This window comes from Eucyclogobius newberryi, unplaced genomic scaffold (assembly GCF_026437365.1).
Source record: "Eucyclogobius newberryi isolate DKJ021-1_F unplaced genomic scaffold, fEucNew1.0.hap1 SCAF_20, whole genome shotgun sequence".
Classification (NCBI taxonomy): Eukaryota; Metazoa; Chordata; class Actinopteri; order Gobiiformes; family Gobiidae; genus Eucyclogobius; species Eucyclogobius newberryi.
In genome coordinates this window covers 6,178,001-6,194,247 of record NW_027315835.1, presented here as the reverse complement: position 1 = coordinate 6,194,247, position 16,247 = coordinate 6,178,001, and the positions used below count along the sequence as shown (strand labels likewise).

Here is a 16,247-nt window from a genome sequence, read left to right as displayed (position 1 = left end):
CTGCAATGACAACGTCCACCACCAGGAGTCCCATTGCGTCGGTTTGTATTACGCCATAAACCAGTCAAATCGATCTAACTTAGATTCTGCGCAACAGCACGAAGTGAGAGCGCGTAATGCACGGCCATATACCGCACAGTTGCCATGGCAATAACGTCACAAAGCGCCGACATTCCGCAACATCTCCAACATTCCGCCGCTCACAAAAAGTTTTTTGGGTGTGAATATGTGGTGAAGGTGGAATATTTTAGTTTGTTTTTAGTTTTTTGTGTGTAAATATGTGGTGAAGGTGCAATATTTTAGTTTGTTTTTAGTTTTTTGTGTGTAAATATGTGGTGAAGGTGGAATTTTTTTGTTCTTTTTTTAGTTTTTTGTGTGTAAATATGTAGTGAAGATGGAATGTTTAAGTATTTTGTGTGTGACTATGTGGTGGACAATAACGTCACAAAGCGCTGACATTCCGCCTCTCTAAGGAGGAGGAAAAAATGCGACTTTGACAACGAATCCAATGCCATCAGACAAGTTTGCTGACAGCTGCCATTAAAATGCAACAACAACAACAACAACAACAAACACAACAACAACAACAACAACGACAACAACAACAACAACAACAACAACAAACACAACAACAACAACAACAACGACAACGACAACGACAACAACAACAACAACAACAACAACAACAACAACAACAACAACAACAACAAGTGACAGCTACAAAATGAACATTGAAAGACAAAAACACTGCACACACTCCAAACACTAGAACTACTCGCGCTCTAAAAGTCGCTGTGTTTTTTGGTTGTGTCGTGTCACGCGTTGTCAATAAAGTTCCCTTGAAAGCGTTGGTCACGTGACGCGTCAGAGGAGGCGCAGTAATGGCGGCGCCCGTGTCCTGGAGGCGGCTGCTGAACGCCGTGTACTCCGCGTCCTCCCCGGCCGTGGCGGGGGTCTTCAGCCGGATCACGGACCGTCTCTTCAGGGCCAAGGACCGGCGCGGCGGGTAAGAACCGAACCGGGCCGGACAGCGCGGGGGTTTGACCGAGAGCGGGTCCCCGGGCATGTCCCATAACAAACTCCCACACGGAGCTGGAGATGTTCTGGAGATGTTTATGACGTAACTGTGAGAAACTGCAATTACGCTGGACAAAATGTGTGTTATTTCTGACTGTACGTTTTTAAATGCATGTATTATGATGAACATGTAGCCTCAGCTAGCTAGCAGGCTAACATACTTGAACTTTGTGGAGGTGTCAACTTGCTAGTTTGATGTCATGCTCTCCGATGATTGATTACACTGGACTTTACCACGAAATGTCTAAAAAAATGAACAAAATGACGATTTCTATGAGTGACCAGACTCATTAACGTCTGCATTTTAACAATATTAATCATAGTCCTGGGCAAAGATGGTTTAAATGTGCCTTTGTCTTGCTCATATGTCGCGGTACGAGCACGCAGACGATAATAAAGACACATTTCAATAAATTAGCGCGTTAAGTTAAAGCAGAACTACGGAAGCTGTGATGATAGAGCTCCCCCTGCAGCTCTCCTGTGAGAATACACTGTCAGAGCACAGACTGTAGCCCCGCCCCCATCTCGAGCTCAACTCTGTCTATGGACAATGTTCCTTATGAATAATGTAACGTCTTTGCACGTTACATTTCGGTGAAATGTTTAAAGTGTGGCGCTCCTCTGCTCTTACATTTCTGTGCTAAAGCACTGTTTGTTGTTTAAATTAGGCGTAAACTTGGCCTTAGTCGAACTGAATTTAATCGAATTGGATGGTAATGGAATTATAGAAATGTCACAATATAAAAGCTTTTTACATATAGCTTTATGTTTTTGGGGTATAGATTGATTTGGAAAGATTAAACTATTTTAGTTTTTAACAATTATTAGGTAGATAATCACTATTATCCCCACCCTTTTCTATTGTTCCTTAATCGGAGATAAGGGCAAAACGACACATACGATGCGTCTCGGGTCTATTAAAAGGTTTGTGCCAAGAAATAAACGAAACGGTGCCAAGCGATGCCGAGAAATGGAAGGCGTGACCAGGGAGCCACGCCAGGTCATTTCTGTGCATACAATGCCTTTTGTAAGACATTCTGGGTCAAACGAAGACGCTCCCTGTGCGATTAGTCCATTAAAAGGAGTGGAATTTGCTAAAACTCTTCATTTTCTTTTACATTTTTAATACAAAACTGAAAACAAAACGCACAACGTGACCCAGAGAGGGAAGAAAATGGACAATAGTGGCACTAATTGTCCAGCGTATGTGTCCCATTTCGTCCGAAAGTCCAAGTCCATTTAGATCTACCGTACAAAGGCCAGACATACCGTATTTTCTGGACAATAAGTGGCACCGGAGTATAAGTGGCACCGGAGTATAAGTGGCACCGGAGTATAAGTGGCACCGGAGTATAAGTGGCACCGGAGTATAAGTGGCACCGGAGTATAAGTGGCACCGGAGTACAAGTGGCACCGGAGTATAAGTAGCACTGGAGCAGTGCTCTCCCCATGATTTTTTAAGGGATGGTAAATATGTCTCATACGCGGTCGCATTTTCCGCTAAGGATGGTTTAACGTACCACGCACCATAAACATACTATTACATGGTGTATAAGCCTAAACACACTATTACATGGTGTATAGGCCTAAACATACTATTACATGGTGTATAAGCCTAAACACACTATTACATGGTGTATAGGCCTAAACATACTATTACATGGTGTATAAGCCTAAACACACTATTACATGGTGTATTTCTCCCCATGGCAGCTAGCGCGGAGCTAGCCCCGCGGGGCAGCTAGCGCGGAGCTAGCCCATGGATGTATTATATTATCAAGCCCCCGGCGGAGCTAGCCCCGCGGGGCAGCTAGCGCGGAGCTAGCCCATGGATGTATTATATTATCAAGCCCCCGGCGGAGCTAGCCCCCGGCGGAGCTAGCGCTACCCAAAAGTAGGACCAAAACAAACCCAACCCGCATGGGGTTTCGGCCAATCACAGAAGCAGTACACGTTCTTTGGTCTCAGTGAGAATCTCTTCTGTCATTCTGACAGCATGTATACAAAATGTAAAATGTGGGAAAGAATATTTTACACTAAATGTATCTAATATTGTGTTGGTCTTATTTAAGTCATTCATTAAGTTTTCTTACGAAAAAAAAAGAAGATACAAAACAAAAAAAAATCGCAATATTGGGGGGAAAAATCGCAATTAGATTATTTCTCCAAATTGTTCAGCCCTAATTTAAACGCACATTTCCCCGATAAACTTTCAGATTGATCAGTTATTCTACGTCACTCTTTGTACATTTCCCAGTGTTTCCAAAGTATTTGTTTTGGTCCATTCTCTGTCTGTTACAGGTCTGTTCAGTCTGTTCAAGAGCGAATTCTTGAATGAGGCCATTGTCTTTTTCCGGTAAATCGAATTAGTTCGGAGAACGAGGAAGATCATATAATTAAAAGTATCACATGATGTGAATGAAAAGCCTCGAGGACATGCCAACGGGAAAGGGCACAGCCCCACGAACCCTTTCCGTCCAGCGCTCATTATTTCAAACCCGTGAGTGCGACAGGTTGCCATGGTTTCCCCGTAACGTCAAGGTTCAACAGACGCCGATCCGGACGTTTGCACTTTCCGTCCATCCAAAACCACATAACGCGCCTAACCCCAACACCATTTTAGACTTAAAACCTGCTGTATATTACACGCCCTTATCTCTTGTTTACCACAGTCGCAGTAATAAAGTCATAACTATTTTCCACGGCGCGTTGCATAACTGTGCGACCAAAACAGAGCTCAGGCCAATGTTTGACGAGCAGTTCTGGTGTTATGAAGCCGGTGGAAAGTGTTTCGTGGGACGAGCGGGGAATTCCCCATTGGATTGTTGTTCTGGGTTCAGCACTCTGGCTTTGGACGCGTGTTTTCATTTGTAACACGTCTTTAGACATTCTGGTCGACTGAACCCAACAATCTTTGGTTAATTCTGGTGCCGCGAAAGGTTTTTTGTCAATATGAATTGGACTTTGAAACTGAGGCGGGGCAATAGGACCCCAAAGGGTGATCAGGTCCTGACATTTGGATTGAGTGTTTTTCAAACCAGGGACCAAACCAGGGACCAAACCAGGGACCAAACCAGGGACCAAACCAGGGACAGACCCAGGACCTAACCAGGGCTCAACTAGTCCAAAGCAAGGTCCGAAAGCAAGGTCCGAAAGCAAGGTCCAGAAGCAAGGTCCAGAAGCAAGGTCCAGAAGCAAGGTCCAGAAGCAAGGTCCAGAAGCAAGGTCCAGAAGCAAGGTCCAGAAGCAAGGGCCAGAAGCAAGGTCCAGAAGCAAGGTCCAGAAGCAAGGTCCAGAAGCAAGGTCCAGAAGCAAGGTCCAGAAGCAAGGTCCAGAAGCAAGGTCCAGAAGCAAGGGCCAGAAGCAAGGGCCAGAAGCAAGGGCCAGAAGCAAGGGCCAGAAGCAAGGGCCAGAAGCAAGGGCCAGAAGCAAGGGCCAGAAGCAAGGGCCAGAAGCAAGAGTTTTCATAATCATGAGCAATACTGTGACATGTCAATCATCCTGGTGCAATATTTTCTGTCCATATAACGGCTGTGAATAAGAGGATAAGAGGTTTTTTTTTTTATAAGAGTTTAGGGCCAGACCTGGGGCCAGACCTGGGGCCAGACCTGGGGCCAGACCTGGGGCCAGACCTGTCCGCACACTCCGCCCTGTCCGCAGACTCCGCCCTGTCCGCAGACTCCGCCCTGTCGCAGACTCCGCCCTGTCTGCACACTCTGCTGCCTTCTGTTCTTGAGCAGCAGGGACAAAGGCTGGATCTGGGACTCTTGACGCGATGGATTGTGGGAAACGTCTTCATTCATAACCTTATGTATCATAAGGTGTCACGTGTCCCAAATCCATTCACACAAAACAAACAACCGCGTTGGTCTGCGGTTTCAGTTTGCAGGACACGGTTTTTAATCCGTCTTTTCAAAAAACATGAAAATCCCTTTCGATCGGAAAGTAGACGTGTCCTTTTCAGCGCATCGTTCCAGTTACAAGACTTGAGCTTCAGTTACAGGAGTTTATTGCCAGTAACATCAAATACATAATATTATTATTATTATTATTATTATTATTATTATTATTATTAATATTAATATTAATATTAATATTAATATTAATATTAATATTAATATTAATAATAATAATAATAATATTAATATTAATATTAATATTAATATTAATATTAATATTAATATTAATATTAATATTAATATTAATAATAATAATAATAATAATAATAATAATAATAATAATAAAAAAAAAATACATTGGTAAAACAAAAATTCTTAATCCCTGCCCAGATCTGACTGGTAACTTTACCTCCGCTTTACCTCCATGGAGATCGAAGCGTCTAATGTCAGACTGTGGAACATTCCAGGCAAAGCAATAACATCTCCATGGAGAAGAGCAGGACTAAACCGGGACTAACCTAGGACTAAACTAGGACTAACCTGGGACAAAACCGGACTAAAACCGGGACTAAAACCGGGACTAAACCAGGACTAAACCGTGACTAAACCGGGGACTAAACCAGAGACTAAACTCGGGACTAAACCGGGGACTAAACCAGGAATCCCTACCTTTTGAAAAGCGATGGTGGTGATTTACGACTCGTGACAGAAGTTGGTGTTGAATCACTCGCTCGACACGTTGGCAGGAATTCAAACGAAAGCGACGCAATTAAAGTCTTTTTGTCCCGTGACAGTCGGGACACGTCTGTTATTGATAGAACCAGTTTAAGCCTTTTTGTAAAAGCCTAAAACAAAGATGCGAAGGGAGGAGGAGAACAAGGATGTAAAGCTTAGTGTCAAAAACAATGGAAACTTTAAAGCTCCACCATCTTGACATTAGACATTATTAACCAAATAAAGGCTGAAACGTGGCGACTGAAGGCTTCTACTACTAAAGGGTGTGCTTCTGTCCTTTTGTATGTTTTTAGAGTCTGTATAGTCTAAATAACAATAACAATCATGAACATAAGATTATTTTTTTATAGTGGACTGTTTACTAGTGGATTCATTCCTACAGATTAGAGCTGATCTGTAATAATAAAACGGCACAGTGAAAGTGAAAAAGAATCCTTTAGTGGAATGAAACGCTGCCATAGTCATAGATGCATCATTATTGTTCCTTCTGCAACGCCAATGGGACAAAAAAGAAATAAGAAAAGATTCACCACTAGTGCCAAAAACAAGTGCCGATATTTGACCCTTGTTTGTTTCCTGCGGCGTCTGCAGGTCTCTTATTGTGACATGTTTGACCCTTGTTTGTTTCCTGCGGCGTCTGCAGGTCTCTTATTGTGACATGTTTGACCCTTGTTTGTTTCCCGTGGCGTCTGCAGGTCTTTTATCGTGACATGTTTGACCCTTGTTTGTTTCCTGCGGCGTCTGCAGGTCTCTTATTGTGACATGTTTGACCCTTGTTTGTTTCCTGCGGCGTCTGCAGGTCTCTTATTGTGACATATTTGACCCTTGTTTGTTTCCCGTGGCGTCGGCAGGTCTTTTATCGTGACATGTTTGACCCTTGTTTGTTTCCCGCGGCGTCGGCAGGTCTTTTATCGTGACATGTTTGACCCTTGTTTGTTTCCCGCGGCGTCTGCAGGTCTTTTATCGTGACATGTTTGACCCTTGTTTGTTTCCCGTGGCGTCGGCAGGTCTTTTATCGTGACATGTTTGACCCTTGTTTGTTTCCCGCGGCGTCTGCAGGTCTTTTATCGTGACATGTTTGACCCTTGTTTGTTTCCCGCGGCGTCGGCAGGTCTTTTATCGTGACATGTTTGACCCTTGTTTGTTTCCCGTGGCGTCTGCAGGTCTTTTATCGTGACATGTTTGACCCTTGTTTGTTTCCCGCGGCGTCTGCAGGTCTTTTATCGTGACATGTTTGACCCTTGTTTGTTTCCCGCGGCGTCGGCAGGTCTTTTATCGTGACATGTTTGACCCTTGTTTGTTTCCCGCGGCGTCGGCAGGTCTTTTATCGTGACATGTTTGACCCTTGTTTGTTTCCCGCGGCGTCTGCAGGTCTTTTATCGTGACATGTTTGACCCTTGTTTGTTTCCCGTGGCGTCGGCAGGTCTTTTATCGTGACATGTTTGACCCTTGTTTGTTTCCCGCGGCGTCTGCAGGTCTTTTATCGTGACATGTTTGACCCTTGTTTGTTTCCCGCGGCGTCTGCAGGTCTTTTATCGTGACATGTTTGACCCTTGTTTGTTTCCCGTGGCGTCGGCAGGTCTTTTATCGTGACATGTTTGACCCTTGTTTGTTTCCCGCGGCGTCTGCAGGTCTTTTATCGTGACATGTTTGACCCTTGTTTGTTTCCCGCGGCGTCTGCAGGTCGTCCGTGCTGCTCCTGGCCCCGCTCCTGGCCGAGGCGGACCCGGCCCCCCGCCGCGTCACCAGAATGCAGGGCTCGGCCGGGGCTCACGGCTCCAGCGACGGCCCCTGCCCGCACTTCAGGTGGATGTCCCAGCACGTTCCCGCCTTCCGAGTGCCGGGAACGAGCATCCACATCCTCACCTCCCCCGACCAGTTCTACCAGACCATGAAGGTGGGTACGAGGCCACGGCACGGCGTCTTTCCCTGCTCTCGGGGGTCTCGCTCATAAAGATGTACGTGGATTTCTTACTAAAGGTGTTTCTACGGACGAAACGCAAACATCTGCAAACTGGCTAACTTTCCGTCTCTTTAACTCATTTTTGAAACCCTCAAAGTACAACAATGCTACAAAAAGTACCATTTATGCTTAGTAAATGTAATTGTTGTTGTGTATATCGGTAAATGTTGTTGTGTTAACGGTCTTGGATAATGCAATCTTGCTCTCTCCACCGCCCTCCTTGTATCAATAAAGGTTAAGAGTTAAGTCTTATTTAACACCAAAGTGACGTGATGAGCAGACTTTTCCTACATTTGATCAGATGAAGCTGAAGTGAAGTCAAATACACATCATTTTCACATTTCCCGCCTCATTTTTACAGAATCACGGCTCAGTTTGCGTCATAAAACTGTTTTTTTTTCTCAGCTCGTGGCGTGTTCTGGAAGCTGCGTTTGGACAAAGTTAACGATTATTCGATCACTAAATTAGCTGACCGTTATTTCAACAATCCACGAGTTGCGATTAATCAGCGAGTTGCGTTTAATCGACTCGCTTGACCCAGGTGCAGCTTGTCATGGCAGTTCCAAACCTGCACTTTATTTGGAAGTATTGTCTTTCCTGAAGTCTCCAGTCTAACATATGTTAATCTTTATTTAGCTGTGTATAAAAAGTGATCATTTTAAGTAAATAATTGTTAGTTTCAGGCTGTATCGCAAAGGTTTATCCTTTAAAACTGTTGTCCTTTTTACTTGACCACAAAAATAAAATGGTATAAATGTAGGACAGGTTCTTCTGTTGCCGCGGCGTTTAAAATAATGGCTTCATTCAGGGGTTTAGGTCACACTGAGTCATGACACAATTATGTATTATTATGATGAGGGTGCGACACGATGCGACGCCTTTCCCCGAAGCCAGTCACGGTTACAGTACCTCGCGTTACTATACTATGAAGTAAAGTATCCCCTGAAGAAAACACTAGAATAAAAACTTATTCATTCACAACATACCGTATTTTCCAGTCTTTAAGTCGCATCTTTTTTCATAGTTCTGGCCGGGGTGCGACTTATACTCCAGAGCGACTTATATGTGATATTATTTGTTATTTTCACACTGACAACCACAAGAAGGCGCTCTAGGCTCTAAGCGACGCAGAAGAAGAATCTGCACTTCCTCTTCCTCTGGAGTTTGTGGAGTTGTTTAGAAGTGACACAGAGGAAGAAGAATTCAGTGGATTTAGTGATTTGGGGTAAAACTGATGCTTTGCTAAACTTGTTAGCATGTTCTTTATGCTATAGTTATCTGAATAACTGTTCATATGTTACGCTAACATACCAGACACTTACCACAGTTCTGTCTGTGCCTCATGTAGCTGAAGGTGTTAGCGTTAGCATACATCATGTAGCTGAAGATGTTAGCGTTAGCATACATACACCTATTCACCATGTTCTCTCATCTGTTATTATTTCAAACTACATTTCAAGATCAAATGTCTGTTCTTGGTCTGGCTTAGTCTTGGTTTAGTCTTGGTTTAGTCCTGGTTTAGTCTTGGTTTGCTCCTGGTTTGCTCCTGGTTTGCTCCTGGTTTAGACCTGGTTTAGACCTGGTTTAGTCCTGGTTTAGACCTGGTTTAGTCATGGTTTAGTCCTGGTTTGCTCCAGGTCTAGTCCTGATCTAAGGCTGGTTTAGTCCTGGTTTAGTCCCTTTTCTGTCTTGGTTTAGTCCTGGTTTTGTCCCTTTTCTGTCCTGGTTTAGTCCAGGTTTAGTCCAGGTTTTGTCCTGATTTAGTCCTGGTTTAGTCCTGGTTTAGTCCTGGATTAGTCCTAGATTAGTCCTAGTTTAGTCCTTATTTAGTCCTTATTCAACTCGTGATTCAAGGCCCTGTCCCAGCAATTTAACTGTAGAAAGCCCATTTTTATTTTGATCCTATAGAAGATTTAGATCTCTTCTTGACGTTATTTTGGCTGTTTTATCATTGTTCATTGTTTTTGCACGTTTTGTTCATTGGCACCGGCGCTGAACCTCTCCCAGTTCTTCTGCTTCTTCTGACATGAGCCACAATCAAACGTTGTAAAGTCGGCGCGTCTCCTTTTGTTGTTCTAAACTGCTATTCTTGGCACTCGTCTCCTTTCCTCATGTAACAGTCACTGGAGCCTTGTTCACACTCGGCGGGCGTGAAAAAGCATTTACCTCACACCCATTTCCTCTGTGAACGGCGGGACCATACAGTACGTTTGGCTCATTAAAACCACAACAAATAGTCAGATTTACAGAGAGTCCCGGGCTCAGATTAATGATTTTCTCGTACATAGCAGCAGCTGCTAAACAATCTGTTATTTTTTTCAAATTTGTATAGCAATTTGATAATTGCATAGCAAAACATGAAAGTGACTAACAATAAATATTTTCCATTGATATAACACGATTATTTATTTAAATTGTATTTGTAAAGATTCTATTTAAAAAAAAAACTCTTAACAAATTCACTTTTAAACATTTTTAAACATTTAGAAAAATAAATGAAACAGAAAACTTGAACAAATTAATCAACACAAAGTCAGATGGCCTTATTTACAACTTTCTTCCATATCATCATCAATCAGATTATTTGCAGGAGTCTCATTTACATATTAATTGTCTTTTTAGACTCATAATAAATATGTATTAAGCTTCTGATGGAAAAATAAAGGTTGCTGTGGCGTCCATCATGGTGTATTTTATGTGTTATTCAAATTATACCGCTCTATTTGACGTTCCATTCCATTTTTCTTATTGCTGTTTGATGACGGTCCCCAAGTACTCTCGTCTCTGCTCCGGCTGCACATTTTATGACGGTCCCTAAGCACTCGTCTCAGCTCCGGCTGCATATTCGGAGCCGTGTAATTCGCTGCGCCCAAAATACGCATCTGATTGTTAAAAACGAGGTTGTAGTAGCTTGGCAGTGTAAATATGAATATTATGGCAGGTGTATGATCTGCAAAGACTTTTGCGTTTAGGAGCTATTGACCTCGGAAGTCCGAATCTGTGACGCTAACTTTACCGCACGTGGCTCCTCCCACTTTCAGACTCGTCAAGTCAACACAGCGTCCTACATTGTGTTATGCCGTTATTGACGATTGATTGACGAGTGATCAGTACTTTTAGGCGCTTTGGTTATACAATTGAACACACATTTTTGTATCGCAAAAGCTGCAATCCAAATACACTTTTTTTCTGACGAATGCATCGCATTTGAGAGAAATTGCGTCGCATTTTGCGATGCAATACCGCTTATTCTGAACCCTGGAGTCCAAGCAGCAACACCGTTTTACACCGAAAACTACTGTATTTTCCGGACTATGAGTCACACACAGTCATAGTTCTGGCCGGGGTGCGACTTATGTGATATTATTCATTATTTTCACACTGACAGCCACAAGAGGGCGCTCAAGGCTCTAATCGAGGCAGAAAAAGAAGCTGCACTTCCTCTTCCTCTGGAGTTTGTGGAGTTGTTTAGAAGTGACACAGAGGAAGAAGAATTCAATGGATTTAGTGATTTGGGGTAAAACTGATGCTTTGGTAAACTTGGAACGCGCTAAAAAAGGAATGAAAATACAAAAGTTCTACTCGGTTTGTGTAAAACGGTCGTTCTTGCTGTCGTTCTCCCGTCGTTCTCCCCTCGTCCTTCGGTCGTTCTTGCTGTCGTTCTTCCGTTGTTCTTCCTGTCGTTCTTTCATTCATTCTCCCGTCATTCTCTCCATGCTGAACTCACACGTGTGTTTCCTGTTGCAGGTGCGGATCAGAGCGGCTCAGAAGCGAGTGGTCATGGCCTCGCTTTACCTCGGGACGGGACGACTGGAGCAGGAGCTGGTGAGAGGCACTATCCCCGCAACCCGAGCCCCGTGACGGCCTGTCGCTAGGCAACGGGGGTCATTAGAATTCACAAACGTTGCAATCACACACCGAATCTTCACCAAAAACTCAATAGCAAATGTGTTTATTTAACAAAACCATCTGGATTTTTGGTACTTTGTGATAATCTGAGGTTAATCCCAGTTTATCCAGTGATACAATTATACATCTGTAGTACAATTATAGATCAGTAATACACAAAAAAACATCTGTAATACAATTCACACAGTTTACACACAGTTTCAGTAAAAGAAGGGTTACAGTAGCTCTAGAGGTAATGGAGGTTATTCCTGCATGTTCAGCCTCGAGTCTCTCTCTCTCCGGGGCCTGAAAATGCTCAGTTCTACCTTGTGACATCATTAGGTGGCAGGCCTGGAAGTGCTGAGTCTACCGTATTTTCCGGACTATAAGTTGCACCAGCCAAAAAATGCATAATAGAGAAGATAAAAACATATATAAGGTGCACTGGAGTATGAAATGCGGTTGCAAGTGTGAAAATAACAAACAATATCACATATAAGTCGCTCAGGAGTATAAGTATAAATATAAGTATAAGTTGCACCCCGGTCAAAACTATGAAGAAAGGTGCGACTTATAGGCCGGATAATACGGTAATTTTGCACAAAAAATGGCAAACTCTCTCGTTTATATCTGCACAAATATGTTCTGAAATGTGATTCTTGTAGTTTGTCAGTTCAAGTTGTTTTTTTGGGGTTTTTTCTCTTATTATATTTTGTTTATATTATATTATCATATTTTTTCAATCTATTTTTATTACATTTTATTTATATTTTTTGTAAATATTTTTATTTTTTTCAATTCATGTTTTACTTCACACTAATGAGCTTTTGTGATTTTTCAAGCTTCAATTTTCCAACACGTAAAATACCTAAACTGTCCACTTGGAGCAAATGTCATTGAAAAATCCAACTGCAAATCTAATTCCAACCGCAGTACGATTTCCCCCGAATCGTTCAGCCCTAGTTTTAAATCACTTTTGGTGTTTTCACGGTGTAAAAGTCGTTTTTAAATGCCAGTTCTTTAAATCATAACGTCGAAGCTTCATTAATCATGTTTAGTTCTGGGCAGGTGTGAGTAAAAATATCTCTCAAATTTCGCCCAAAATAACAGCGTGAACGTGCCAGAAACTCTTGAGTCACGCTTCTGTTCCCAAACAAACGCCTCTGCGGTCGAAGAACACACGGCTCGCCTTGACCGCAGCCTTATTACTCCTTTTTAAACCTGGAAAAACCACGACAAAACGACCTTTAAACCTGAAATTCAGCGCTTTCTACCGTAAAAAAGCGGCGGTAAAATGTTGACGCGCTCGATTATCGCAGGATGATGGATTGCCCGACGTGCAGAGTCAACATAGCTCGGATTTTTTTAACTACACGCGCCGAAATGCGATACTATAATACGCGTTTGCTCTGGAGGAGAGGGAAAAGCGCGGCAGGTGTGCGGCTAACGTGCTACGTGCTAAAGCTAACGGTCCGAGAGCAACACGAGGCGATGCCACGGGTCGTGTTAGCGGTTTGTGCTAGCTCATACGCCGCGCTCGATCGGAGAAAGAACGCCCGGTCGAAGCCGCGGGATTTGCAAATCGAAACCCGAAAGCCGCGTTCTGTTTCGTTGCAGTGATTTGAATAGAAAAATATTACCATATTTTCCGGACTATAAGTCGTATCCCGGTGATTAAAAAAGGTGCAACTTATAGTCCGGAAAATATGGTAATTGCGTAATTTTGTCGTCGTTGTCCGGTTTTCCGTTCAAAGTGCGCGTAAACGTTTGTGATTCGCCGTCCTTTCGCCTGCTCTTCGCCGAGAATACTTGACTAGTTAAGGGGTAAATGCTCCGGTTCCGTCATTTGGAGATGCCGGGGATCGTTCAGTTCGTCGATAATAGTGCACGATGTGAAGGAAAGTAACAAAAACGCCGATCGTGGCATCGGTAACCGTGATTCGCGAGTCATCGTTTCACGGGACGTTTCTCAAATCTGACGTCGCGATTGGAAAAGCCGGATGTGAAGTTGATCGTTTATGTTTTTCCCCCCTGTTGTTTCACTGTAGGTGGACTGCATGGAGGAGGCGCTGGAGCGTTCCCGCGACGACGGCTCGAGGCTCAGCGTGTCGGTGCTGCTCGACTACACGCGGGGCTCCAGAGGTGGGTCCCGATGGTTCGCGCCGCGCCCGGATTCACCTCGAGAAGGAGGTTTTTTGTTTTCCGACGACGTGGATAGTCAACTTACAAAGATAATGTCCGCAGTTGCATTCTGATGATTGCAGTCGGATTACCGCATTTTCCAGACTATAAGTTGCACCTGAGTATAAGCGGAACACATTAACAGTTATTCAGATAACTATAGCATAAAGAACATGCTAACAAGTTTAGCAAAGCATCAGTTTTACCCCAAATCACTAAATCCATTGAATTCTTCTTCCTCTGTGTCACTTCTAAACAACTCCACAAACTCCAGAGGAAGAGGAAGTGCAGATTCTTCTTATGCGGTGCTTAGAGCCTAGAGCGTCCTCTTGTGGTTGTCAGTGTGAAAATAACAAATAATATAAGTCGCTCTGGAAGTCCGGAAAATACGGTATTTATATTGTTCTTTAGAAGTGTAAATATGTTGCTTCTAGAGCGAGAACATTTACGACAAAAAGTGATGAAAATCCGAAGTCGTTTATTCTATATTGTCTTAATAATGCGGCCGTCTTTGTTTTAACAGATATTTTCGTACGTGTTTTAGAGTCTGTATCGTCCGGTTAATGATTACGACACTGAAAATGCGATTAATTTGTATATCCTTGCTGAAATAGACTAGGCGACACTCGAAACTAAAATGCACCGTCAAATTACCGTATTTTCTGGACTATAAGTCGCACCAGCCAAAAAAAGCATAATAATAAGAAAAAAAAATATATAAGTTGCACTGGAGTATGAAATGCGGTTGCAAGTGTGAAAATAACAAATAATATCACATATAAGTCGCTCCGGATCATAACTATATAAGTATAAATATAGGTCACGCCTTGGCCAAAACTATGAAAAAAGGTACAACTTATATTCCAGAAAATACGGTAACCACAAAAGTGCAAAAATATCACGTTGTTCAGTAGACGACACTCGACGTTTCCATTCGTTTTGCGGTCGTTTCTTTCATTTTGCATGTTTGCGCCGCCGTCCGTAATTCGCCGCGTCCCCCCCACCTGTACTTGAGAGTGTCGTGTTTCTTTGGCCAGGCCCGGAGAACTCTCGGACCATGCTGCTGCCGCTGCTCGCCCGCTTCACCTCTCAGATGCGGGTGTCCCTGTACCACACGCCGGACCTCCGGGGGCTCCTGCGCCTCCTCGTCCCACAGAGGTTCAACGAGACCATCGGCGTCCAGCACATCAAGGTCTATCTGTTCGACGACAGCCTCATCATCAGCGGGTACGATGCGCCGGACCACAGTGCTCTGACCGCAGTGCTCTGACCACAGTGCTCTGACCGCAGCGCTCTGACTGCAGCGCTCTGACCACAGTGCTCTGACCGCAGCGCTCTGACTGCAGCGCCTCTGACCGCAGCGCTCTGACCGCAGCGCTCTGACCGCAGCGCTCTGACCGCAGTGCTCTGACTGCAGCGCTCTGACCGCAGCGCCTCTGACCGCAGTGCTCTGACCGCAGCGCTCTGACTGCAGTGCTCTGACCACAGTGCTCTGACCGCAGCGCTCTGACCGCAGTGCTCTGACCGCAGTGCTCTGACCGCAGCGCTCTGACCGCAGCGCTCTGACTGCAGTGCTCTGACCGCAGTGCTCTGACTGCAGCGCCTCTGACCGCAGTGCTCTGACCGCAGTGCTCTGACCGCAGCGCTCTGACTGCAGCGCCCTGACCGCAGCGCCTCTGACCGCAGCGCTCTGACCGCAGCGCTCTGACCGCGCCTGCCACATTTTCATTTCAAACACTACTACTACTACTGTTACTACAACATCTACTACTACTACTACTACTACTACTACTACTACTACTACTACTACTACTACTACTACTACTACTACTACTACTACTACTACTACTACTACTACTATTACTATTACTATTACTATTACTATTACTATTACTATTACTATTACTATTACTATTACTATTACTATTACTATTACTACTACTACTACTACTACTACTACTACTACTACTACTACTACTACTACTACTACTACTACTACTACTACTACTACTACTACTACTACTACTACTACTACTACTACTACTACTACTACTACTACTACTATTACTATTACTATTACTATTACTATTACTATTACTATTACTATTACTATTACTATTACTATTACTATTACTATTACTATTACTATTACTACTACTACTACTACTACTACTGTTATAACTACTACTACTACTACTACTGTTATAACTACTACTATTTCTGCTGCTACTACTACAACTGTTACTACTATTACTGCTTCTACAACATTACTACTACTACAACATCTACTATTACTGGTACTACTACTACTACTACTGTTACTACAACTACTACTACAACAACATCTACTACTACTACAACAACAACATCTACTACTACTACTGTTACTACAACATCTACTGATACTACTGCTGCTACTACTATTACTGCTTCTACAACATTACTACTACTATTACATCTACTACTACTGCTACTACTACCACTACAAGGCAAGAGTATTTATA

At 43.4% G+C, this 16,247-nt stretch overlaps 1 protein-coding gene across 1 annotated transcript in view; it reads left to right on the top strand.

The window, feature by feature from the left end:
• Positions 1 to 845: 845 nt before the first annotated feature.
• The window catches only part of pgs1 (phosphatidylglycerophosphate synthase 1), a 29,984-nt gene continuing 14,582 nt past the window's right edge, over positions 846 to 16,247 (top strand). The window contains exons 1-5 of the mRNA XM_072455652.1: positions 846 to 1,006; positions 7,395 to 7,608; positions 11,422 to 11,499; positions 13,611 to 13,704; positions 14,781 to 14,970. Of these exons, the coding sequence (XP_072311753.1) occupies positions 882 to 1,006; positions 7,395 to 7,608; positions 11,422 to 11,499; positions 13,611 to 13,704; positions 14,781 to 14,970 (701 nt within the window). The 5' untranslated portion in view covers positions 846 to 881. The remainder of the gene's footprint in view (positions 1,007 to 7,394; positions 7,609 to 11,421; positions 11,500 to 13,610; positions 13,705 to 14,780; positions 14,971 to 16,247) is intronic.